Source organism: Strigops habroptila, chromosome Z (genome assembly GCF_004027225.2).
Source record: "Strigops habroptila isolate Jane chromosome Z, bStrHab1.2.pri, whole genome shotgun sequence".
Taxonomy (NCBI): domain Eukaryota; kingdom Metazoa; phylum Chordata; class Aves; order Psittaciformes; family Psittacidae; genus Strigops; species Strigops habroptila.
The window spans coordinates 14,314,414-14,339,538 of record NC_044302.2 but is presented as its reverse complement, the minus strand read 5'-3'; the positions used below and the strand labels follow the sequence as shown (position 1 = coordinate 14,339,538).

Below are 25,125 nucleotides of genomic sequence, written 5' to 3'. Positions count from 1 at the left end.
TGAACAGCCCCAACTCTCTCAGCCTGTCTTCATACGGGAGGTGCTCCAGCCCTCTTACCATCATCGTGGCCCTCCTCTGGACTCGCTCCAACAGCTCCATGTCCTTTTTATGTTGAGGACGCCAGAACTGTACGCAGTACTCCAAGTGAGGTCTCACAAGAGCAGAGCAGAGGGGCAGGATCACCTCCTTCGAGCTGCTGGTCACGCTTCTTTTGATGCAGCCCAGGATACGGTTGGCTTTCTGGGCTGCAAGCTCACACTGCCGGCTCATGTTAAGCTTCTCGTCAACCAGCACCCCCAAGTCCTTCTCTGCAGGGCTGCTCTGAATCTCTTCTCTGCCCAACCTGTAGCAGTGCCTGGGATTGCCCCGACCCAGGTGTAGGACCTTACACTTGGCTTGGTTAAACTTCATAAGGTTGGCATCAGCCCACCTCACAAGCGTGTCAAGGTCCCTCTGGATGACATCCCTTCCCTCCAGCGTATCAACCGAACCACACAGCTTGGTGTCGTCGGCAAACTTGCTGAGGGCACACTCAATCCCACTGACCATGTCGCCGACAAAGATGTTGAACAGGACCGGTCCCAACACTGATCCCTGAGGGACACCACTCGTTACAGGTTTCCAACTGGACATCGAGCCATTTACCACAACTCTTTGCGTGCGGCCATCGAGCCAGTTCTTTATCCACCGAGTGGTCCATCTATCAAATTGATGTCTCTCCAATTTAGAGACAAGGATGTCATGCGGGACAGTGTCAAACGCTTTGCACAAGTCCAGGTAGATGAAGTCAACTGCCCTGCCCCTGTCCATCACTTCCGTGGCTCCATCATAGAAGGCCACCAAATTGGTCAGGCAGGATTTCCCCTTAGTGAAGCCATGCTGGCTGTCACCAACCACCTCGTTGTTTTTCATGTGCCTTAGCATGTTTTCCAGGAGAAACTGTTCCAAGATTTTGCCAGGCACAGAGGTGAGGCTGACTGCTCTGTAGTTCCCTGGGTCTTCCACCTTCCCCTTCTTGAAAATGGGGGTTATATTACCCTTCTCCCAGTCATCAGGAACTTCACCTGACTGCCAGGATTTTTCAAATATGATGGACAGTGGTTTAGCAAGCTTTTGCTAAACCATTTGCCAGCTCCTTCAGGACCTGTGGATGGATTTCATCAGGTCCCATGGACTTGTGCACATTCAGGTTCTTAAGATGGTCTCGAACCTGATCCTCTCCTACAGTGGGCCTAAGGTCTTCATTTTCACAGTCCCTACATTTGCTTTCCAAGACTTTTGTGGTGTGGTCAGAGCATTTGCTAGTGAAGACTGAGGCAAAGAAGTCATTAAGAACCTCAGCCTTCTCCAAATCCATGGTAGCCAGTTCTCCTGATAGCTTCCGGAGAGGGCCCACATTGTCCCTAGTCTGTCTTTTATTTGCTACGTATCTACAGAATCCTTTTCTGTTATCTTTCACATCCCTTGACAAACTTAATTCTAGCTGGGCCTTAGCTTTCCTAACCTGGTTCCTAGCTTCCCGGGCAATGCTCCTATATTCTTCCCAGGCCACCTGTCCTCGCTTCCACCTTCTATAAGCTTCTTTTTTCCCTCTAAGTTTCCTCAGCAGCTCCTTATCCATCCACGGAGGTCTCCTGGCCCTCCTGCTGCACTTTCTTCTAGTCGGGATGCAACACTCTTGAGCACATAGCAAGTGATCCTTGAATATTGACCAGCAGTCTTGGGCCCCCCTGCCCTCTAGGACTGTATCCCATGAAACCTTACTAAGGAGGTTCCTGAAGAGGCCAAAGTCTGCTTTCTTGAAGTCCAGGGCAGTGAGCTTGCTGCATGCTCTTCTCACTGTCCTGAGGATCTCAAACTCAACCATCTCGTGATCACTACAGCAAAGTACACCTTCAAGTATTTTTTGTAGTGAAAGCATACAGAGCTTACCTTATTAATAGCCACCTATTATAAGTGTATTGACATTAAAGTCACTACTAAGTTGCTACAGAACAACTAGTCAAAGATTTGCTACCTACAAAGCAGCACTCACTTTACTACTGTTTTGCTTAAAGTGATTTTCTTTTCTTTTTGCTTTCCTGCTCAGTGAACTTGAGACAATCGTTTTTAGAGAAGTGCAATGAAATGCATTAAACACAGGCCTTTACTAGGTGGTGTTCTGCAGTTACAGAGCAAATAGTGCAGAACAGTAGCAGAGCTGAGCGAACCCCAAGCTTTCCAGGAATTCTGTCCCTCATTAATAATTGCTGAGAAGTAAGAAAAATACATTGTTCCCACACTATTTACCTTATTTAGTGATCAATTTTGCTCCTCAAAGGAAACAAAGCTCACTAATGGTTAGACTATTGCTTTTAAAAATGTGTAAATATTTTTGCAAATGCCTCTGTACCGCAAATATTCTACATGCATACAATTCCTAAAAACTAAAACTGGATTCGGTTAGCATTTTTGCTTTAGGTTTTCATGTAGGTTCTGCTGAAGCAATAAATACTTGGTTTTGTCAGTTTCTCAAGCGGCTGGATACCTTGAAAACGGCAACTTAGGAAGTACAAAGCCTTCCGTATTAAAACAGACTCCATACCTTTAAATCAAGGAATGTTACAAATAACTAAAACTGCTTCAGCAAGCAGCAGGAGCAGAAAGATTAGCAAGTCTAGGATTCATGCAATAAACATAGATTAATTTATATTTAATTTTCCCAAATGTAATTTAATTTTAAGTAGTTTGGCTGGCTATACACTCAATTTTTTGTTGTTATAGAAAAAGCTGAACTCCATCCACTCATTTAAAAAAAGGCAATGAAAGTTTTAATGGATAACAGTAGTAGTAAAAATATATAATTAGATGCTTATACAGGAACATAACCACAGTGGGTTAAATTGATCCTCAAATATAACTTAACTGAAGTAAATAGAGTTACAGCAAAGGTGGCTTTTAGACATCAGTGGGTTTAAACTAATCATTATATTTAGACAGGTTTCACCTAGAAAGCTGCGGCAGTGGCCTTGGGATTTTTAGCTGCCTCCGACTGAAGCAGTGCCCAAGTACCATCGATTATAATCAAGCAGGCATTTTTCTCAAAACCTAATTTCTGCTTTTTCAGGGTACAGTGAGCTTTTCATGTCTCATTTTTCATGGTATCTATGTTAGTACAATACACAATTTGCACAGAGTAAATGCCATAGCAAACAACAGTAATAACTGACAAGTCATTTCTATTACCTGCAGCTAGAGCAACCGCTATCGCCTGTTGATTTGCAGCACACAGGATCTGGACACCCAGTGCGAGGTGGGGGCAGGTTCGTCTCAGTGCAGCACTAATGACTGTCATCGCTGTGGTTACTTCAGGCCCAGGACACACCGTGTAAGGAAGATCATGCATGTTTTCTACTATCAAGCCATCCTAGAGAGATTATTATAAAGAAATACGATTAAACTGGAAAAAAGGAACTTAAAAAACATGGCTAGTTTACCATTATGCTGTTCTGTATTAAAACACACAGGCGTTTAAAGGTTTTTCTTCAAAGGAAGGATTATCTACAGTAAATTGTGTTGATGCGTATTACCATTTTTAAAAGCGCTTTCATCAACAGCATGGTATTTGCAGGGAAATCATGAAGAGAAATAAATGTGATTTTAATTATACATTCATCAATTTGGTTTCTTTTGATCTATCCTAAAATGTGAACTATAGGTGAATGAGTTAAACCTTATACCTCATTAAAAATAGTGCAAAGTCAAACTTCAATTATCCAAGTGGAATATAGGACATTGAGTATGTTTGGATAACGGAGGATGTAGTGATAATCAAGGCAATTTCCAATCAATTCATGTCAGAAAATGTGTTATTTTTGGTAAATAAAGGAATTTTTTGTTTGACTATTACTGTATCTATTTGCAGTGATACATATATATAGTTATATGTATAGATATGTATATATCTATTTGCAGTGATACATATATAAAGTTAACACTATGGTATTAACTATAGACATCTCTCTCATTCCAGATTCAGAATTACTTGAAGATATTGCTATTTATTATCTACGACACCTCTCACTTCACATAAACAAACTCTTAGCAAACAATGGAGTGATTAAAAAATATTCTGCAGATGTAATTTATGTGATCTATTAAAAATCTTTGTATATCAGCTGGTACCTTGTACTTTTCCAATCATTGTATAGTATATACCAGAAAGTTTTCAACAACTGCAAGTCATATATAATTTTGTCAAGGACTAATAGCAACAGTATAGCCTTGAAATATATTTCAAGCCTTATGTTCTGCATTTGCAGAAAGAATGTTAAAAGAAGCTAGACATTTCTCACCAGCTTCAATCTAAATATACAAAAAGTCTAATAGACATATTAATTGTACATATAGCAAATAAATTCCATGCTCTCTGGAGTTCTATCACATATCTTAATCCTCTAAAATGAGAGCTTTACATTTCAAAGATATTGTAACTGAGCCAGAATAGAAAGAACAACGTTTTAGAAAAAAAACGTAACAAACCAACTAGAGATTAGAGAAAGAAGTTTGGTTAATAATAACATAGAGAATCAGGAAGGTGGGAGGAAAGTTTCCTTTTTTAAAAAAACTTTCATATGTAACGCTTCTTTAATCTTTGTTGTAGTGTAGAAGCTCTTTTGGCAGTAAAAGATAAGACGGTATATAAAATGCAGTCACTCGGCTGAATTACCGAGTGAGCTACAGACATGATAAATAAACACCTAACATGGAGGAGGAGAACAACAGAGTGGAAGTCATCAGTGGAACAACATGGTCAGATCGAGCACACAACCCGCATGCATTCAGTGCATGGTTTCAGCCACCTTTGGCGAAAGGCTTACAGCTGAGTATTTAAACACCCAAACACATGCTACCCTAAAAACAAAAGGACACAACTGATAATGAAAAAAGCAATTTAATATGAGCACCCAACAATAGACCTATGCACTCTTTGGTACTGTTCATCAGCATATTGAGTTACATAATTCTGATCCAAGAAAACCTCAACCAAGCAAAGGAAAACCAGATATGACAACTAATCAAAACATCTGTCTTGATTTTGTTTCTATGTCCAATTCAATGTGCAATTTAACATCCACACTTCTCTACCTGTGACGGAAGGTAGCCAACACAACAAAGATGACAACCAGTCCTCAGAAAACCCAGAGCATTTTCAGAAATGGAAAAAAAAAAAAGAAAAAAATCACAACCTTTTAGTCTGTTCGTCTGGAATGAGGTCACAATTGTTCCAACAAACCTGAGCTGGCCAAATACTGTTGAACCTCAAGCATAACTACCAAATCCTTTGTGGTACCAACAGAGAGAGAAATCCCTTGGCCTTTTGCCCTCTGTACACAAATTTATTAGGTCAAGTCTAAGCAAGAATGCAAAGTTGGTCAGTAGCACTATTTGGCAAAAGGATTAATGTAAAACTATATTATTTTAGCAAAACAAAACCAAAAAATGCAATGAGCCCTCAAACTCAGGTATTTTTTCTTGAGCCCACAGAACCTGGTGCTTGGCTTAAGTATGCTTTGCTAGGCAGACTTCACCAAAATATGGGTATCTATGAAACTCCAAGCTTATCAAAAGGGCAAGGAGCTAGGGTCTGCAAACCAGCAGCTTTCAGGCAATCAAGAATCAACCTCAATAGGACATATAAGAAGAAAGACATCTGGGAATAGGGCTTCAGATGCTCAGCTCCTGATGAGCCGTGCTAGTAGCAGAAAAAGCAGAACAAGCTCACAGAATTCCACAGGAATTCCACAGTGAAACTGAGTATTCTGTGAGTTGCTACTACTTCAACAGCTCAGGATCTGCATAAAGCAAATTATTCCATTAGATTAATGAATTAATTCATTTTAAAATTAATTAAAAACCTAAGCCATGCTACTGTGCATGTGAATTCTAGTTCAAAATGCAGGCATATGGGAGGATTCCAACATTCCTCTCTTCTGCCTTGAACTTACTATATTCACTTTTCAGCAGTTGTCTCTTCTTATGGCCTCAAGGCCCACGGTTACAGTGAATATTTTTGGTATTACTTTAATAATGTGTTATTCTTTTGGTACCATCCGATAGACTCTGTTCTTTTGCATATTATGTTTTGTTTAACTAAAAAAAGAACAACATATGTTCTGCAATAGTGAGAGCTGAATTACAGATGCGTTAACTCAGAGCTTTCTTTCATATTTTATATAAAAAATAACACCACAGATTTCTGTGTTTACTGAATTGATATGTATATAAAACAGACTTCAGTACTATCAGGCAGCTAATTAAAATGGTGGAAAGAAAACAGTTATGCTAAATTCAAGTTCTTGGAACTTAATCTTACAGTTTAGAAGTCTGTGGGAACAGCTACTGTATAACACCCTCCAAAGCAGAATTTACTTGGATGGTAAAAGATAAAACTCTAGCAAATACTTTTTGTGTTCCTTTTCTATTGAATATTAAGATTATTTAAGTGTTGCTTATATATAATGGCCTCATTATAAACAATTCTCAAATAATATATTTCCCTTTTACTTTGAACGACTTCTGAAGTGCTATATATGTGCGCAAAGTGCCTCTTGTATCAGAGTTAGCTACTAGAAAATAGGTCATTTAAATAGCTCTCTGATTATATAGAAAAATAATTTCCATAGCTTTATTCCACTTATAGAAATAACGTCTTAAAGCACTTCAGCCTCATACACACATATCACAGCAGAAAAGCCTCAAATGGAGTCACAACACCATAAACCACAAGTACAACCATCACACAAGCTTTAACTCAGTATCTACCTAATGTAACTTTTACCTAGGGCAAGTTTAATCTCAGTGTTTCCCTGAACGGAGAGGTCTTACCTACAAACGCATCCATACTAAACACAGCACAGCTGTGTAGCTATTCCTTTAAAAATTCTATCTCTAGAACAAGAGGTTACTGCCGTAATAGACATAATTAGATATATTACTAAGCAGTTCTCCTGCATATGATCCAATGGCTGATGCATCTCTCCTACGAAGACAGAGCTCCTATTAGCGAGCTGGGCTTGTTCAGCCTAAAGAGAAGACAATGGAGACACCTTATAACAGTCTTCCAGTACCTAAAGGGGCCGACAAGAAAGCTGGAGAGGGACTTTTTATAAGGGCAGGTAGTGACAGGACAAGAGGGAATGACTTTAAACTGTCAGAGGGGAGATTGAGGTGAGATACAGGGAAGAAATTCTTCCCTGTGAGGGTGCTGAGACACTGGTACGGGGTGCCCAGAGAAGCTGTGGCTGCCCCATCCCTGGCAGTGTTCAAGGCCAGGTTGGACAAAGGGGCTTGGAGCAACCTGGTCTAGTGAAAGGTGTCCCTGCCTGTGGCAGGGGGTTGGAACTTCGTGAGTTTTAAGGTCCCTTCCAATGCAAACCAGTTTGTGATTCTATGATATACCATACGAAGTAGTTGTGGAGAGATTTGTCTGCTATTTTATTCTACTGTAATACAGCTAAAATTTGAAATGTTAATCTCTGTAATCCAAGTTATAATTACCTACATGTTTTATATGCAGAAATAATATTTTATTCTGTTATTAAATAGAATATTCTGGTATTATTATCTCAACTGTTATTAAACTCTAAATTGAATTCTAACTATCATCGTAGTTATAAGAATAAGAAGCTTGAAACTTTTATTTTTTTAAAAATCAATGTAAAACATGTACTAGCAAATCCCATTCCAGTTACAAAGACAAAAGAAGGATCAGGAGGATGAGAATAGCAATGAATGTATCTCCAGAGACCGCACTGGTAAAAAACGCAAACCAAAATTTTGTGTGGTAAGAAGCACCATAATATTTGCAATTCAATGTAACTTTATAATTTGGAGATTTTTAAAAATAAAAGAAATAGTTTTACTTGTGTATCTCTAACTGCCTTTAATGTCAGCTACTCAAGTAGCTACAGCTAGATTACAGCAACTAGTAGTAAAGTGATCTATTTCAATGAAATTAGAGGGAACTTGTGCTCTATTTTCTGGCTACAAAGAAGCATCAGAGACTCGGAACAGAATGAATACAAGTTTACTTGAATATACATTTTGCATTTGTCTTAAACAAAAGCAGATACAAATTGGAGGGATCATAATGCATCATAGCTTGCTGCTTATAAAATCTTGCTTAGGGAATTTCATTGTTTAGCAACACACAAGTACAAAGCATATACATTTTGAGCACAGATGGCTTCCTAACTGAGCACTCACTTGTTTTCATTACTGTGCTCTAATATCAAAAATCTTTCATATTTATTATGTTAAGCTGCTAATGTGCCAGACAAGTCACCTTTTTCTGAAAATACTAGGATTTATCCAAGTGCAATGCATATTGAGTGAGCAAGACCATATACTTTATTTGTAAATGTTAACACCAATTCAAGTAACTTGAGAAAATATGTAAACATCTAGTTGTGGCAAGATGGTTAGTTATCTTCTAAAAGGTTTGGAAATACTGTCATTAGAAACATCTGTGGAAAAAACCTGTAAGTTTCTAGCTCTTCTTTCACAAGAGAAAACAGACAGCTTAACAGATCACTTGAAATACTGAGGGGCAAACCCAAATATATTTCCATTACATATGCCGGATAGTTACTTTTGAAAGAATGGTGATCTCTGTGCGAAAGCCAGGAATCTCCAGTATCTATCACGAAAACTTACTTTTCTCTTAAAGTACCAGATAAAAACTAACAAGTAAATTGCAGAAAGTGTTAGACAGACATACTGATATTTATGGATAATCTCCTGATTATTTCTGACCTTTACGGCACTAATAAGGATTTGTTTGTCGTACTGCTGCTACACAGTTGTGCACAGACCGTTAGAACAAAGATTGGTGTGGAAGGTACACTGATGTTCTTGTGACTTCTACAGCAAATAGACTAAACATAACTTCAAGCCTTGAATTTGTCCAAATGTGTAGAGAAATGACTGTATTCACCTTATCTGTCCTATCCAAGAGTTATGCTCAAAAATACATTCAAGTTTGGAGACTGCAATGCGGGAGGAGAAAATGTAAACCAGTTAGACCTGGAATAGCAAATTTCTTTAAACTCTTGAAAAGACAATGAAGTATAAACCCCAAATTAAAATTTCATGTTAGTATGGATTTTAAAGCTTGTATTAAGACTGCACTTGTCTTAAAAAGCACTTTCCAGCTTTGTGCAAGTCAGCAGTGAAAGTAACTGCTTCTGTACCCCCTTTAGGTATACTTGGTGTTTTCTACTTGCTGCTAAAAGTTTCCATGTGTAATTAGTATGTAAAGAAATGGGTAAACAAGCTCTGAAACTTGAGGCAATGGCTTTACGAATTACAGATCACTTGTATAACCACTTCCTCTGACACAGGAAGACAAAAACTAGTACTTGTCACTCTTCTGATGTAGATCAAATTGCGTTATACCTCATATCATGCTGATACCGTAACTGTAAAGTCAAAATATAAAGTCATGGTACAGAATATAGAGCTATTGCACACCTGTTCCGTCAACAGGCACAAAAAGGAAGAAAACTTACTCATTCTGTACAACTTGGAGTTTGAGATTACTCTAACTGGGTGGCCATCTTGTACTTGCCCATCTGATTCACAAGCCCAACTATGTAAACATCATTCTTTCACGCTGATGTTTATCCTTTAAACAATTCTGTTCTTAGGATTCTTCCCAATTTGCTAGCATTCTGCCCATAATCTACTTCATGTGACTTGTCTTGCATTGTGACCTTCATCTTCTATAATTTAGACTAAACTCTTACATTCAATTTTGTTCAGTCTCTAAAGTATCATTCTAACTTGTGCCATTAAAAATGTTTCAACCAGCTTGTCAAAGTTTTGCAGAAAACATCAGCCCAGAGCAGTGGCTACTTGTTCATTGAAGATATTTTTCAAACCTTGGACATTAGGACATCACCTTACCATGCCACAAAATGTACATAATACTGTACACCCAAAGACAAAGTGCAATGAAATGTTTAAGACATATCTGACCTTTCAAAAGTACAGGTTAAAATCTACTGGCCTATGAAGATTACTATACCACCTTAGGTCCAGCGGCAATTTGGTCAGTATAACCTGCCTTGGCTTGCCTCTCACTGAGACTGGCCTTTTGGGCCTTCTCTTCTAGATGTGCAAAGCTGGCACGCTTCCTGCCAAGGGGCTTGAATAGAAAGGTTAACGGGCAGAAAAGCTCCTAAGATTGCTTCTTAGTTTTTAGTCCCTGAATCATCTGTGGTGCTTTGGTACAAACGTGTGAGGCAATCCTGCAGCCTGCAAGTGACTGAGGTGTGCAGTGCCTTGGCTGTGGGCACAGCGTGCCTCCATGGCTTCATGAAACCAGAGTACTGCACAGGGCCAAAAACACAGTGGCTTGTCAGACTGGATAATGAAGGATTTTACAGCCAGATACCTAGCATGTCAGCAACAATCCATGTTGCAGTTGACTGTCCTTTTTTTCTTTTTCCCTTAAATTGACTTGATTCTTAGAAACTGATGGTAATCCAACTGAAGCAATGTGAATTACACAGTTTGAATCTAAGCTTTTTCAATTGTTTTGGGTGCATGTGATGCTTATTTTAGGTTTTGTAATCAAGGCCTACTTACGATATTGAAATGAAAGATGTGGCTTTAAGCATCTTCCTAAACTGTGTTCTTTAAGACTCTTTGAATTATAGACTCAATTCAAAAAGTATTGGCTATGCAGAAGCAGCTTTGTGTAAATGCTGCCAAAGGAAGGAGGAAACCAAAACTTACAACCCCAGCATCCTTGTAAACTTCTGCCTCTTGACAAGCTTGATCAATGATCTGGGTCAATGGAAGAGAACTTCTTGGTGTCCCTGCAAGAATAATGCTGCTTACTCAAGGCATGCACAAACCAAAACCACATACAGTAACAGCTTTCAGGTTAACTATAGGGATTGGCACATTGAAATAGGGAGAAACAGGATAAACTCGCTACAAGGTTGCTTATGACATGCCTCAGTGGCACCTCTTTCCTTAGCTGAACTTGGCAGATCTGCTGTAACTGTTCAGCTCCTAAATGCAATTCACAAACTTGACAAATACCCGCTGTAATCTCTTATTGTACCAGGTCTGCTCTTGGCTTGTTATTCCTGTACTTATAGTTTATCCTGCATTAGCGATGCTCCATGCAATACAGCCTACGGCAAGACCGACCTCTAGGTCTGTGGAATACCTGTGCTAAACACGAGTCAATTTAAAATTATGTAAAGCTATCTTAAACTCTAATCTGCAGGGTTGATTATATCTGACCTTCGGTGTAAGTGCTTCATAGCAGAAATGAACACACGTGGATTTTGTGGAGTTCAGTGAGTTTCACTTGAGATCAGCTCCAAAGCGTTTTCTGATACATGGGCTCCTAAAGCTGAGCACTGAGAGTCTGAAATGGTGACTGTGAAGAGCTCTCTGGCAGCTTGGTTACATGGCCTGGTTTCGTGGAAGGCTGGCCATAGTGCCTGGAGCGTGCTTCTGGGGAGATGCGGAGCTTGGTGAGCTCCGGGCACCAGTCTGTCAAGGGGATCTGCAAGAGCTCTACCTGGCACCTGCCCTGTCCCGACATCCCTTTGTGTGGTTTCATAACCATCGCCTCCTCAAACACGGCACTGACGAGCTCACCAAAACCACCCCGTATTCCCTTAGTCTAGCTCCTCACACAGGAGCGTCTCCTGCCTCTGCTGCTGCTGGGAAGGAGGAACGCGCAAACCTGTGACACTTCCTGAGGGGCCCGGGGCGGCGGCCTAACGCTCCCGGGGGAGCGGGCCCCGTCCCGGGCCGCAGCCGTGCTGACAGGTGCCGCTGCCGAGGGCGCCGCCGCTCACCTGGCAGCGCTCCCACGTGCACCACCCCGACGACCGCCGCCTTCAGCCGCCCGAAGAGCACGGGCAGCAGCATCCCTGCGAGGAGAGAAGGAGGGAAGGGGTCAGGGCCGGGCGGCGGGGAGGGGGGACGGGCAGGCCCCGGAGGCGGCCCGCCTCCCCTCGCGGGCGGGCCGGGCCCGTCTCCCCTCGCGGACAGGGCTGCCCGGCCTCCTGCCACAGCTCCTTCTCCGCCGCTCCGCTCCCCTCACCTCACCTCACCTCGGGTCACCTTACCCCGCCACCGGTATCCACCTGCGGCGGCCCTAAGCGCTTCTGCCGCTTCCGCGTCGGCTCCGCCGGCCCCGCCCCCGGCCCCGCCCCTCCCCGCCAGTCCCGTCGCGGGGTCCCGCGGCGCCCCGTGCAGCACCCCGGGTCCCGCCGCCGCGCCCCGCCGCGCCCCCCGCAGACCCCGCCCCGGCCGCGCTCCGGAGCTGAGCGCGGGGCCACGTGTGCGGGCGGGCGGGCGGGGAGGCGGCCCCGAGCCGCGCGTTTAAATGTCCCGCTCGGCGCGGGCTGCGCTGTGCGTAGGGACGGGAGCGGCCGCGCCGTGAGGCAGGAGGCGCCCAGCGCAGCCCGCCCGCGCCTCGCTCCCGCCCTGCCCCCGCGCCCCGCCAGCGCTGCCGCCGGGCACCCACCTACCCAGACACTCTCCGCTTTGGTCCGGGGCGGCGGCGGCGAGCGACCGAGTGCGGGTGTTGCTGGGCAGCGGGCGGTGGGCGCCCCTGTCGCCTCCTGGGGTGCCCGGCTGCGGGGCGGGGGGAGCCGGCGGGGCCGGTCCGGGGCTGCGGCCGCCCTTTTCCGCGCCGTGCGCCCGCGTCTCCGCGGCTCTTTGTGGGGGCTGAGGCTTGGGCCTGCTCGGCCGCTCCCCGCACAGCGTTCCGCTCGCCCCGACCCGGTCCAGGCGGGCACCATGCGCCGGGAGAGGTAAGTCTGCTGGCCCCGCCGTGCGCGGGGCCCTCTAGGCCGAGGTCTCCGCAGGCACCCCTGAGGAGGCTCCCCGCGGCCGCAGCTCCTTCAGCTTCTTCTCTCTTGGCAGTGACTGCTCGGAGGAGAAGGCGCCCGCCAATGGGGATGGGGCCGCTGAGAGCGCCATGCGAGCCCGCAAGAGGAAAGCTGATGTGGCTACGGTGAGTGCGGGCCCGCCCGGCCCAGCCGCCCACCCTGGTGCCCGCAGGCCGGCGCCTGCTCTGCTGCCGGGCTTGGCCTCCGAGCCCTCGCCTCCTTTTGTTGGGTGTCTGGAGGCCATGTGGTGGTCGGGTGTGGGGTGGTTGGGGGGGGTCTGCTGCGGGACTGTGGTCCTGAGGGGCCAGGCACACGGCACAGTGGCCAACGACTGCTTGTCCTGTGGTTTGTCCTCCAGAAACTGCATGTTACTTTTGGTAGTTCTTGCAGGATCCTGATGAAGAAGTTGCAAATATGGAGCTGACTAGAAAAAAGCAGTGTGAAAACCAGGTAACCGATTTGGCTTTAGATCATACTCCTGTAATCTTGTTTAACCCTATTATTATTTTGCAGTACCCTATTCCTATTGCAAATGTGGCGAAACAGGTATATACAGGCACCCATGCTGTACAGAAGTGGGCAAGGGGGACTATCAACCCTGGCTGATGAAACATGCAAAACACTTCAGACTGTACCAGTTGCTCTGGAGTCTTTACAAGAGACGGGGCCTCTGTTGATCTAAAACATTGTTAATACTTCACTATAATCAATTGTCCTGGGATTGCAAGGGTGCACCTTACAGAAGCCTTCATTTGCCTTTAAGTCTACGTGGAGGGATTCTGCACTGACCTCTCTAGAGAGTTGCAGGAGTACAGTCAGTGCTTATGTGCTGTACCTTGCAGGCCAAAGCATGGGACCCTTAAGCATATGAACAGAATCATCTCTTGAGGTGGTTCTCTTCACAGTCATGTCTTTACTTGTGTATCACCTGGGAAAGGAAGGATCCCCAGGACACCTTCTACTGTCAGCTCCATTCACATTGACAAGGGTCATTATCAGACTGACAGAAAGTAAGGATTTTGTGATCAGAACTTTGTAGAGTTTTTAGTAGATGCGAATGAAGTAGTAAAATAGTCTTCCTTTCCCTGTGGAACAAAGGGATAATTTCTATCAAGCCATTTACCTGTGGAAGTCAGGCCTGCAGTGGAGGTTGGTGGTGAACATTGCCAATTTTCTCGATAAGGCATCCAGAATGATCTGAGTTAGTCAAAACTAACTTTAGTAGTGTCCTCCCCCACACCGTGCCCTTTCCATATTCTTCAAAACTGAAATTCTGTTGGTACTTACATTGGATGTTTGTTGGTATACAGTAATGAAAGCATGGTGCTTTTGTACATTGATGCCCACTCTAAATAAAGCAGAATAGCCTGTTTTCTGAAATAGATTGAATTCCTCCTCTTCCCCCACCCCCCACGCACCCCTTCTTCTTCCTGCATGTACACACACACTTACTCAGTCAGTAGCACTAAGACTTCAGCCTGTTAATGCACATACAGGGTGATACTTCAGCTGCAAAAGTCATGATCGGGGAGCACAGACCATGCTCATTTGGTACGCAAGGCTATGCATAATGTGGCACATGTAACCAGAAGTGGCAGCTGGAAGTTCTAAGACTAAAGTGCTACCATAACAGATGGGCATCATTGTTTGGAATGGCCTCTGCTTGTTGCAACTGCATATACTAGTTATCAGTCAACATATTAAGCAGGGCTCAAATGGTGAGCATTTAATGAGGGGATCTCTCCTTCCCTTCTGTCTTTCTCTTGTGCAGTATATTAAACTAATTTCTCACTTCTGACAAGGAAGAGCTGCCTGTCCTTCACCACTGCTTTCTCCTTCACCAAAATATTCATTCTGCTTGATCTAAGCAAGGGCTTCTTTATGCATGTTTATTGCATAATAATAAGGTATTGTTAAAAACCTCACAGGAGCCCAATTCCACCTTCTTTCATAAAGACAATGAAAGGAACTTAATGTTTTCTATACATTGGCCTTCAACTTTGAAAGTAGATAAAGACTTTCATTTCTGTGTTCCTGTCCTCGTAGCCATTCAGTGTTACTTCAGGAACGATAAGTAAATTGAAACTTAGATAATTTAGGCAGTAGGCATCCAAAATATGTATTTGGGAGTTTTTAAAGTTAATCTTAGAATACTGGTGTGATTTGCCCTTTTGATTTTGTAAACCATAAATAAAATGTGTACCTGTGTATCTATCCCTTCATAGAGAGGTTTTTTTGTTGTGACAAAGTAGCCAGATTGTTACAGATCTGGTTAAAAAGAAGCTAACATTTGGCTGCACAGCAGCAGCTCTTGAATCTGTGGTGTGACACAAGCTATTCTGATATAAATTGCCATGGGCCACTAATGAGAATATGTTTACTGTTCCAGCAGCAGTATAGCAGGCTTGTATGATAGCCAGTGAGACAGTTATTTTGTTGAGGCACAACAATTCTAAAATGCAAGTAGCTATAAATCCACTGCAGCCTGTACCATATGACTTCTACATTAAATAAATTGTTTACTGACACTAGTTTATACACAAGGCAAAATATCATAGTCACATCCCACTTTACAGCATCTTCATGGTCAATTCATTAGTTTGTTTCTGTTGAACATAAGGCCTGAGTTCTTAATTAGGATGCTGTTACCCTTTATGTGATGAAAGGGTGGCTATATCATCAAGTTTGTGACAGCAGAATATTGCATAAATTCCGTGTTTGATTTTAGAGGACTGTCACTGCTGTAATTCTACTAGCAATTCTGCTACTAATTCTGGCTGCTTTTTGTGGATGGATACACTTCCAAGGCTCCGTGTAAAACAAAATTAATCTAACTAGATTAGAGTCATCCATGCAATTGTGATACAAATTATATGGCCACCTCCATCTAGAGTGGAGAATTGAATATAGAAGTTTGTTTCTTTATATGAAACTAACTAATCTTTTCAGGTGAAAAGAAGATGGAGTAAACTCTCAGGAAATAGGTTTAATTTCTCATGAGACTCTTTTCCAGAATCTGGTCTTACTATTGTCAGAGTGTTCCACCTAACAGGTTTGAAAATATCCTCCAAAAAGTTTCTTTAACCAGGCTAAGTTACCTTTGAAAAATCCAATTTAAACAAACAAAACAACCTCCCTCAAAAGCGGTTTACAAATCTTCAGACAAACAGATGTTAAAAGAATGTAAACTATATCCAGACTGAGATCTTGACTTGGCCCTAATCTGGGGTAGGACAATACTCAGACTGTTTAGAAAATTAAAAGTAGTAGAAGCACTAATGCTATTTAGAAAGAATTGAAGCAACTTACTAATGTGAGTTGCTCTTCTCTCTCCTGCTTATTAATCCTGGAATCTCTTTCTGATGGCAAAGAAAACCCCTATACTTAAAATTAATGCATCCTATTAGTGAAAAATGGCTAGAATTATAGGTCTTATTTTTCCTGACGGGCAAAATAAGGCTGCAGTCTAGTAGCTGGTATCGACGTCACTGTTACAAGGTGCCCCTTTTCAGGGTGAGGCAAACAGACCTCTCCCCCTTCTGTTCCTTTCCCTTCAATTTCCATGCTGGAAATCCTCGCTTTTTCAATGGAGTTGAAACTTCATCCTGCCTCCCTCTTCCTCTGCTTTCCTGCTGCCCTCTTTGCCCTGACTTGTTCTGGGGGCTTCCAGCTCATGTTGAGGTCTCAGCAGTTTTTATATTCTTAAGCGTGGCTGCTTCACTGGAGCCTCTGCCTGGCCTATGACCAATATCCCTAGTGTTTACTGCCTCCTCCATTTTGTGTCTGGCCTATATGCTCGAAGGGTATCCAAAAGATCTGTTTAAATGAGCATTTGATATATCGGTGAATGACAACATGCTGCAGAAAACTGAGGCATAGGAATATTTGAGCTTTAAAAAAGCACCCCTGAACTCTTGGCTTTTCTTTGTTTGGAGCTGTATGGACTTGGCTGCTCTGGTGGACTGCTTTGGTCACCTTCCAATCTGTATCTAGTTCTGAGGTTGGAGAACTTTAACTAGTTGTTAAAGTTGTTAACAAGATTGTTCTCTGAACAATCATTCCTATTTCTGTGTCTGGAATACTCCTGTAGGTGTCACTAAGCTTTCTTGTTGGCCTCCATATAGATTTGTAGAGGCAGTTTTCCCCACTGATTTTTTGGCTTGCATCCTACTTTAGCTCCTGTTTGCCTCAGAAGTAAGCCCCGGACTGTAGGATTTCCTCCACTAGGCAGCACAGATTCTCTGTAACATCTGTTGCTTTTTGTCAGCTCTCTGCTTTCAGGCTGGCACTGTGCAAGCCCAAAGGAAGCTCTTGGTGGTTTCCTCACACCCTCTCCACCTTAAACTGTTTCTTTTTTCAGTGGTGGCTCCTACTTCTTTACAGTTACAATGTGATGTAATGCAGCTTCTTGATATTGCTTCTTAATTTTGGTTGAAGATCTTGCTAAATCTGCTTTTAAAGACTCAAGAGTCTGATTTACAGCTATGGTACTCCCTCACCAATGCTAATTCAGACTCCTGTCTCCTTTCCCAATAGCTGCCCTCTTTTGAGGCCCTTGCATGTTTCCTTCTTCCTTGCTAAGCCAGACGCTTTTTTCGTTACTTGCATCTCTTTCCCAGTTGTTGTGGTGAGCAACATTATCTAATAAAAAACTTGATTTTCAGTTCTCAAAATACCTAAGAGGCTCCTGATCCTTTATTTGTATTTTCTTATTGAAGATTTGGGGTGGTGAAATCTCTTAAATCAATTGTTCCTGCTGCCATGTAGCATGCGTGATACCTACTTTGGTTGAGAACTTGGTGGAGCAGCTACCTTCCTCTTCAGAAGATGCTGGTGCAGTAGGCACCTTTAATAGATATAGATATATATATATAATCTACTACTTTTCTGTTGTTAATCTTTGCTGATTAACTGTTCAGACAGCACTTCTCCAAAGGCTGTTGGCAGCCGGGCTTGTCATGCAGTTTGGAGAAAAAAGTGTGACTAAACTCTAGTTTTGAGGGAGGACAAAAGTTAACTTATAACAATGCTGACGTGACACTTATTTAAACTTTCAGTTTGTAAGGAATCTGAAACTTTTAAGATAAAGATAGTATTCCCTCTTTTTGCCTTACCCCACCCAGATTAAATTGTGGCATGGCTGGGTATGTAGCTATGCAGATTTACATGCAGAACTCCAAGAAGAAAAGCTATCCATCTGTGTTTCAGTAACTCAAAAGTACAAAGAAGTCTTAACTGTGAGTGAACTGTGAAATGTGGTTTTTGTTTCATCAAGTCAGTGGTTTCTGTTTCTAAAGCTCGTGCTAGGAGGTAGCCATTTTGTTGGAAAGTGAGGTAATTTACAGCAAGGATGGAAAAAATCAGGTGGGGAAGCTTCTTTGCAAGAGGTCAAACTTCATGTAAAGCATTTGACTTGTTAGCATCTGGTGATGCTTCTGATTATTTATTTTTCTTAAAGCACATTAGAAACCTTGTTAGAGAGTTCTGTCCTTTTAGTGGTGCAGAACAGTTCAGCTCGCAGCAAGATGGCTGACTTCACTGTTAGGCAGAAAAGCCAAAATTTTAATTCGCTTAGGTATGATGACATGGGGCTGGCTTCGTATTGTACTGCCAAATGGAATAGTAATATTTTTCCTGGGTAGTTGCGTGAAGCATACACCAAGATCTTTGTTAAACAGAGTTAGGCAGGCGAAAGGTAAACGTCAATTTTAGTTCTGGTCCAAATAAAAGTAAAAGGATACTGCGGGTGAAGTGTCAGATTTCTGATGTTGGCAGACCTGGGCATGTATGTTAATGTACATGAAAAGGTCAACTTGATGCTTTAATGAGAATTGATTAATATGTACTTGCTTTATTCTGAAAACATTTGTGTCATAAGTGCTTTGTTTTTCCATCACTGCTGGATGAACAAGTAAGAAATTATTTAAATGATTATTTTGATGTGTTTATTGTCAGGGTTGCTTTACATGGAACCACGACTTCCAGTGTTCCGTCTACATATTCCTTGCCAGAAATCCTGACCTTTTATTTGGGTTTTAAGGTTCCATCTGCTTATTCTTTGCCTGTAGGCAAGCATATTTCTGGTAAAACCAAAATGCTACATTACAATAGGAGACTCTGACTTGGATATTGTTCCGTGAAACAGTTGTGTCCTTCAAGAGGAGGACAGGGTAAGTGCTCTTCAGTTTTAGTTGCAAACTCAGCCCTGGTGAGGCCACACCTGCAGTACTGCATCCAGTTCTGGGCTCGTCAGTACAGGAGAGACTTGAACACACTGGAAAGAGTCCAGCAAAAGTCCACTAGGATGATTAAGAGACCAGAGTGAGCCTCTTATAAGAAAACGTTGAGAGAGCTGGAACTGCTTAGCCACGAGGAAAGAAGGCTTGGGGAGACTCTGTCAATTGCAGATAAATAGCAGAAAGGAGGATATAAAGAAGATGGTGCTAGGATTTTTTCCTTGGTGCCCAGCAATGAGACAAGAGCCATCTGGATCTAGTCCTAGGCCACTGGCTCTAGGTGGTCCTGCTTGAGCAGGGATGTTGGACAAAATGTCACACAGGTCCCTTACCATCTCAATGATCCTGTGATTCTGTGCAGTTTAAAGAGGTAATCATAGCTCTTGTCACAGTTTTTTGGCCAATGTCTTCTATTTACAGCTAAAATTATTATTTTAAAAGGCACAGTGTAAAATCTTGTGTTTCATTTAACAGCCATCCTGGAATAGTGATCCCAAAAATGCCTATATGCTGATTCCTACTCCAGATAAAGATGATGATCCAGTTGGTGTTGATTACTCTCAGTTTCCTCACCTAAGTCTTGTTCGAACTAGAGCTTCACCATTACCAGTTCTTGGGTAAGTGCTGTTTTGCTGCTGTTAATTTGCCTTCCTTTTTTATGGTATGAGACTAAACATATTGATCTGTCTTAGCTGGGCAAACAGAGATGACGTTTGGAAAAACATGATAAAAAAAGAGGAGATGTATGTGAGGGATAAATTTTATATGCAAAGGCACCCTCTCCTGCAACCTAAAATGAGAGCAATCCTTCTAGACTGGCTAATGGAGGTAAGCTTTTCCGTGCTTGTATTTCAAGTGTGCTTTTGTTGAAGTGTACTAATAACTGTCATGAATACACTTAATGATCGTTGCATAACCCGTTTAGCACTAGGCACTCATCTTCATCTTAAAGTTTGTGAATGAATGGCAGTGAACTTTAAAAAAGTATATATAATGGATTGAGTTGATGGTGTACAAACTGACAATATTTGCTGTTGCTCCTTGATAGATTGATAGTGAATAATACTAAACTTGTCCTCAAAGTGATGTAAGCTTTTTAAGGTCACACTGCAGATAAGAGCTGCAGAAGTGATTATGATAGTCCTTGCAAGAAGGAAGGTGTGTGGTAGTTTGGAGATCAGATGTCTCTTACAACCTCTCTATCTGTTATTTGCCACGTAGAATGTACTACAACTCTTCTGTCTGTATGTGAGTCTCTTGCTGTTCAGACGAATTGGCAGCATAGTCTCTGTTCTTAATTCTAAAGGATTTGTGAGAATTTTATCTTTTAAGGTGTTGGAATGATGCAGCTTTGCAAAAATGAGGAACTGATGTTCTGACATTGTTAGGACATGTGCTTGCATTTCCTAAAAGGATATTCACTCTGATCTCTTTTATTTTGGGGGAGTTACTGTAGTGTCAGTCATCTTGTGTCAAAGGAAACTATTTAACTCATGCTCCTAGTTAACATATTCCTTCACAATAGCAGTAAAGCAGAAAGCCAATATGAATTTTAGCTTTTGGGTTTGTTCTTTAATACATCTGTAGCATCTGGTTTTGACTCTACAACACTGTTCTTGACCTTTGTAATCTCTGATGTCTCTCCAGGTTTGTGAAGTGTACAAGCTTCATAGAGAAACTTTTTATTTAGCGCAAGATTTCTTTGATCGGTTTATGGCAACACAACATGATGTTGTAAAAACACTATTGCAGCTTATTGGTATCTCTTCTTTATTCATAGCAGCAAAGCTTGAGGTAAGTATCTCCAGCTTTACTTAAACATAAAAATGTGAATGGGCAGACAACACTCTTAGTGTACACTAGATGGGTTTTGGCAGACTTTATGGAGTTTGCTACGACATTTCAGCTGGGAGACAAAGATACTCTTCATTTTTTTTTTTTTTTTTTTTTTAGATTACTCCAATTTTTCTAAGTGTCTAAAATTTAGACTAGCTAGCACCGTAGTGTATCTTTAATTTTAAAAGGATAGTCTTTTCAGTGTTAAAACAAACCCAAATTTTTTAGTTGCGGTTGCTAAATGAATTTTTGGCTGACTGCCATATACAGATATCACTTGTTGCAATTCTGTTGTCAGTGGAGTACCTAATGGAGAAGAGTCTGAGCTATCTGTTATTTACTGGAACAAATTGAACTGTTAAAATACACAGTGCTTTTTAAGTTCTTGCTGTTTGTCTTTTAAGAGAGCTATTATTCTTCACTCTGTTCTTCTCCAGCAAGAGGTAAGTGGCCTTAGGACATAAGAAAAAATCTTTATGTCAATTATGATGCCATCTCAGTGATGCTGTAGTCAAACACAGTGCATGTTGTACTGGTCCATCAAAAGTGAAAGGTGAAGTCTATGAGCAGGAAGGTTGAACAAGAAATCTGTGGACATTAAAGGCAGAGGAGAAAACCATGAGTTAGGATGGAGGGCTTGATTCTTTTTTAATTTTCACTCTGTTTTCAAATGCTGAGGTAGTGGTTTGTGCTATTCTTCTTTTTCTCCTTCTCTCTCCCCCCCCCCTTTTTTTTTTTTTAAACACATGGAGATTAGTTACAATTTATTACACAAATTAAATACTTGATCTCTTTCAGGAAATTTATCCACCAAAGTTGCACCAGTTTGCCTATGTTACAGATGGAGCTTGTACAGAAGATGAAATCCTCAGTATGGAATTGCTCATTATGAAGGTAGTATTTCAAAGTGGAATTAGTTCTACTCGAGTTTTTAAAAATGTATAGCATAATCAGACTAAAAGCAGAGAGCCTCAGTTTGTCTTATGTGCTGCTAAGAGGCACAATTTCTCTTTCTAATTAGAAAACAGTGTTCTCTAGGTAACAAGTGATTTAAAGCATCCAGCAGTACGTGCATGTTAACAAAATTAATTGTTCCCCACCCTATCAGCAGGAAGAGGTATAGGAGAGGATTAGATTTGTGTGTTTCAAAGATGCCTTGACCAACTGGAATTACAGATTCCGATCTGGAGTAAATAAAGTTGCATGGTTTAAGTTAGGACCTCTTTATTAATACTGAAGTCTTGTGCATGCTTACTCTTTCAGGCTCTCAACTGGAACTTAAGTCCACTGACAGTTGTATCATGGCTGAACATTTACCTGCAAATTGCATATTTAAACAAGCTTTATGAGGTATTGCTGCCACAATATCCACAGCAAATATTTGTGCAAATAGCAGAGGTAAGGCTGATATATATATATATATATATATTTTTTTTTTTCCTTCGAATGCTATTTCACCTGGAAAGAAAGTGTTCTTTTAATAGACTTATTAAGCATCTGTTGTCTTGCAGCTCTTGGATCTCTGTCTGCTGGATATTGGCTGCTTGGAATATACATATGGAGTGCTTGCAGCTTCTGCTTTGTATCACTTCTCCTCATCTGAGTTGATGCAGAAAGTTACAGGTATTGGCATTTATAAGCTAAGTTTAGTGTGTTTACAAACATTAAGTCTTCATTCAGACAGATAAGCATATGCCTTTGTCTTCCAGGTTATGAATGGCGTGAGGTAGAGGAGTGTGTAAAATGGATGGTTCCGTTTGCAATGGCTATAAGGGAAGTAGGAAGCTCCAAACTCAAACACTTCAGAGGTGTAGCTCCTGAAGACATGCACAATATACAGACACACATAAATGGCTTGGATTTGCTGGTATGTATGTGCATAATGAAGACAAAATCTACCTGTGAAATCTTCAAGTATTATTTCTTCTTTGGTTAGAACATACAGTAAACTTAAGTGAAGCATTACCAGATGGATACTGAGTGTATTCAGGTGATAAAAGGCACATGGTTGCACTCCAGTTCCAAAATTCTTGGGACAGTCTTGTCTTGGGACTGACTTGTTCAGTGTTTAGTTTAAAAAGGCGATTGTGACTTAAGTCTCTCATCTCAAACAGCAAATAATTACCCTAGAGATCAGAAGTTTATTTCTACCCTTTGGAATGCTTCAAATACTGTATGTTATACCTTTCTCTATAGAAAATACAGGTCTTGCAACCTTGTCTGATGAAAAAGAAAATAAAAACTGATCACTTGAGAGTGATCTTGTGAGACTGTTTCATGACAGTGACAGTTGACAAGAAGTTCAGAAAGAGCAGTTTTTAGCATGAGAAACTTGCAGAGGATCAAAATTTTGTCCAGCAAATTGTAGTTAATGTTATCTTTTTTTTTTTTTATTTAGAAGTTATTTAATGGAAGTTAAAGTTCTTTCTGTTCAGTTGCTTCTAAATTTTGCTTTCTTTAAAATAGAGGTACCATAATGCTGATCATTAGGTTTGAAGAGTTAATGCTTATCTCTTGAAGTTTGTATTCACTAACTGATGTGTACCACATGATTTATTGGTTGCTGCTGGGGGGGTTAGATACAGAGATGAATATAAACCACTGAATTACGTTGCTCTGTTGCATAGATATACCAAAGTGAAGATAGTCTCTTATCTCCTTTTTCCTATGCTTTCAGGACAAAGCTCAAGCAAATAAAGCTATGTTGTCTGAGCAGAATAGGACCTCACCTTTCCCCACTGGTGTCCTTACACCACCACAAAGTAGTAAGAAACAGTCTTCTGGACCAAAGCCAATATGACTTTAGAAACAGTTAACAGAGTGTTGAAGTGCCTATTCTGCTGGTTCTAACTCCTGCTCCAATATGGAAATGCTGTCAGTAAAGTTCATAAGCCTTTATAGAATCTGAAAAAGAAACCTTACTTTTTTTCATGACAGAAGAAATTTTCTATTTGAAATATTTTTATTGAACATTAAAATATTTTAAAGAAGTGGATCAAGTATACCAGCCGCTTAAAAGAACACCGAAGAGTGCTCCAGATGCTGCTACAGAGGGTGATGCTTGATGTGACCAACTGTTCAGGAAAAGGGTTTGAAGTTTAGATTAGTTACTGTGCCTGTTTGTCCTTTGGATAATCTGCAGTCAGACTGTCCCCCGTTGACAAACAGGCAAAAAGTGCAGTGGAAGACAATGTTTCAAAGCCTCTTTCAAATGGTTGGCTTACAACTTGATGCCTTTTAAAAACTCTTTATTGTAAATGCTGCTATGTCTCTATCCATTTAGAATAAAAATGCTGTCTAAGACAGCTGGGTTTATGTATATTCCTATTTTTCTTTTAACTATGGTCGGCTAAGTTTTTTCAGATTGTGACCACTAGTAGTGTGGGAGTTGGGGATCAATAATGTAGTAACTATCTCTTTATTTATTTACCACTACTGCTTATCAATTAAAACTTCCTTTTTGGATACGAAGATAAAATGGTCATGTTAGGCTACTTGGATTTCCCTTAGCCAGATGCAGGTGGCTAGGGAGGGGATAATAAACATGACAAGTATATGGGGAATGCTTCCACAGCACACTTCCTAGTAATTAGCGTACTAGGAAATTCTTGAATCGGATTGTCTGCATTTTTATGCTTAATAGCAAGAAATGATCAGTAGGAGAAGCTTATCTTTTCTTAAAACATAATCATTTAAACATTGGGATTTTGGCATAGTCTTTGACAATTATAGCCTTCTGTGCAAAGCTGAGTTGTGGAATGGTGTGTGCCTTTTGACAGGAGGAGTTGTCCTTCTTGACTTTGCAAGATCTGAGAAATAACAGTAAGATGTTTTCTGAAAGTCACAGTTCTGGAGAGAAGAGTAGAGAAATAGAAGATTGGTTTTCTCATGATGTTCACTTTGAAGGACTGTTCAACACTGAAAACTTCTGTGAGAGTACCAGGATTCATCATGTTGTCCTGAAGATAACTTAAATGCTTGAACACTTTCAAGAAGCTCCTGTTCATTTTTATAAACATAGTTCCCAGCAAGGCTGCTTTTTATTATTTTTAAGTTATTCTCCCTTTTGCTCTTCCCTGACCCAATATTCTGTCAAATGTTAAAGCTTTAAGGTAATAAAAATGCCTATGGTAACTAATGGTAA

The 25,125-nt window shown here is 41.3% G+C and overlaps 2 protein-coding genes across 8 annotated transcripts in view; one reads left to right on the top strand and one right to left on the bottom strand.

Moving 5' to 3' along the window:
• The window catches only part of LOC115619535 (uncharacterized protein F13E9.13, mitochondrial-like), a 29,934-nt gene extending 17,317 nt beyond the window's left edge, over positions 1 to 12,617 (bottom strand). For 3 of the 6 annotated variants that reach the window (XM_030511957.1, XM_030511961.1, XM_030511959.1), the window contains exons 1-4: positions 12,127 to 12,291; positions 11,869 to 11,943; positions 10,784 to 10,866; positions 3,227 to 3,407 (exon numbers count right to left, since the gene is read on the bottom strand). In XM_030511957.1, coding sequence (XP_030367817.1) covers positions 3,227 to 3,407; positions 10,784 to 10,866; positions 11,869 to 11,941 — 337 coding nt within the window. In that variant the 5' untranslated portion in view covers positions 11,942 to 11,943; positions 12,127 to 12,291. Of the gene's footprint in view, positions 1 to 3,226; positions 3,408 to 10,783; positions 10,867 to 11,753; positions 11,829 to 11,868; positions 11,944 to 12,126; positions 12,292 to 12,546 lie in introns of those variants that run through there. The other 3 variants (XM_030511960.1, XM_030511958.1, XM_030511962.1) reach the window with 3 other exon arrangements.
• Positions 12,371 to 25,125, top strand: CCNE1 (cyclin E1). Of its 2 annotated transcripts, XM_030511955.1 has the most exons (11): positions 12,371 to 12,831; positions 12,944 to 13,034; positions 13,291 to 13,359; positions 19,620 to 19,762; positions 19,838 to 19,973; positions 20,793 to 20,939; positions 21,780 to 21,875; positions 22,245 to 22,379; positions 22,493 to 22,604; positions 22,691 to 22,848; positions 23,659 to 25,125. In XM_030511955.1, the coding sequence occupies exons 1-11, from the start codon at positions 12,818 to 12,820 to the stop codon at positions 23,779 to 23,781; spliced, it is 1,224 nt and encodes a 407-aa protein (XP_030367815.1). In that variant the 5' UTR covers positions 12,371 to 12,817; the 3' UTR covers positions 23,782 to 25,125. The 2 variants fall into 2 exon arrangements, with proteins under 2 accessions (XP_030367815.1, XP_030367816.1); XM_030511956.1 differs by lacking the exons at positions 12,371 to 12,831; positions 12,944 to 13,034 and having other exon boundaries at positions 13,206 to 19,515.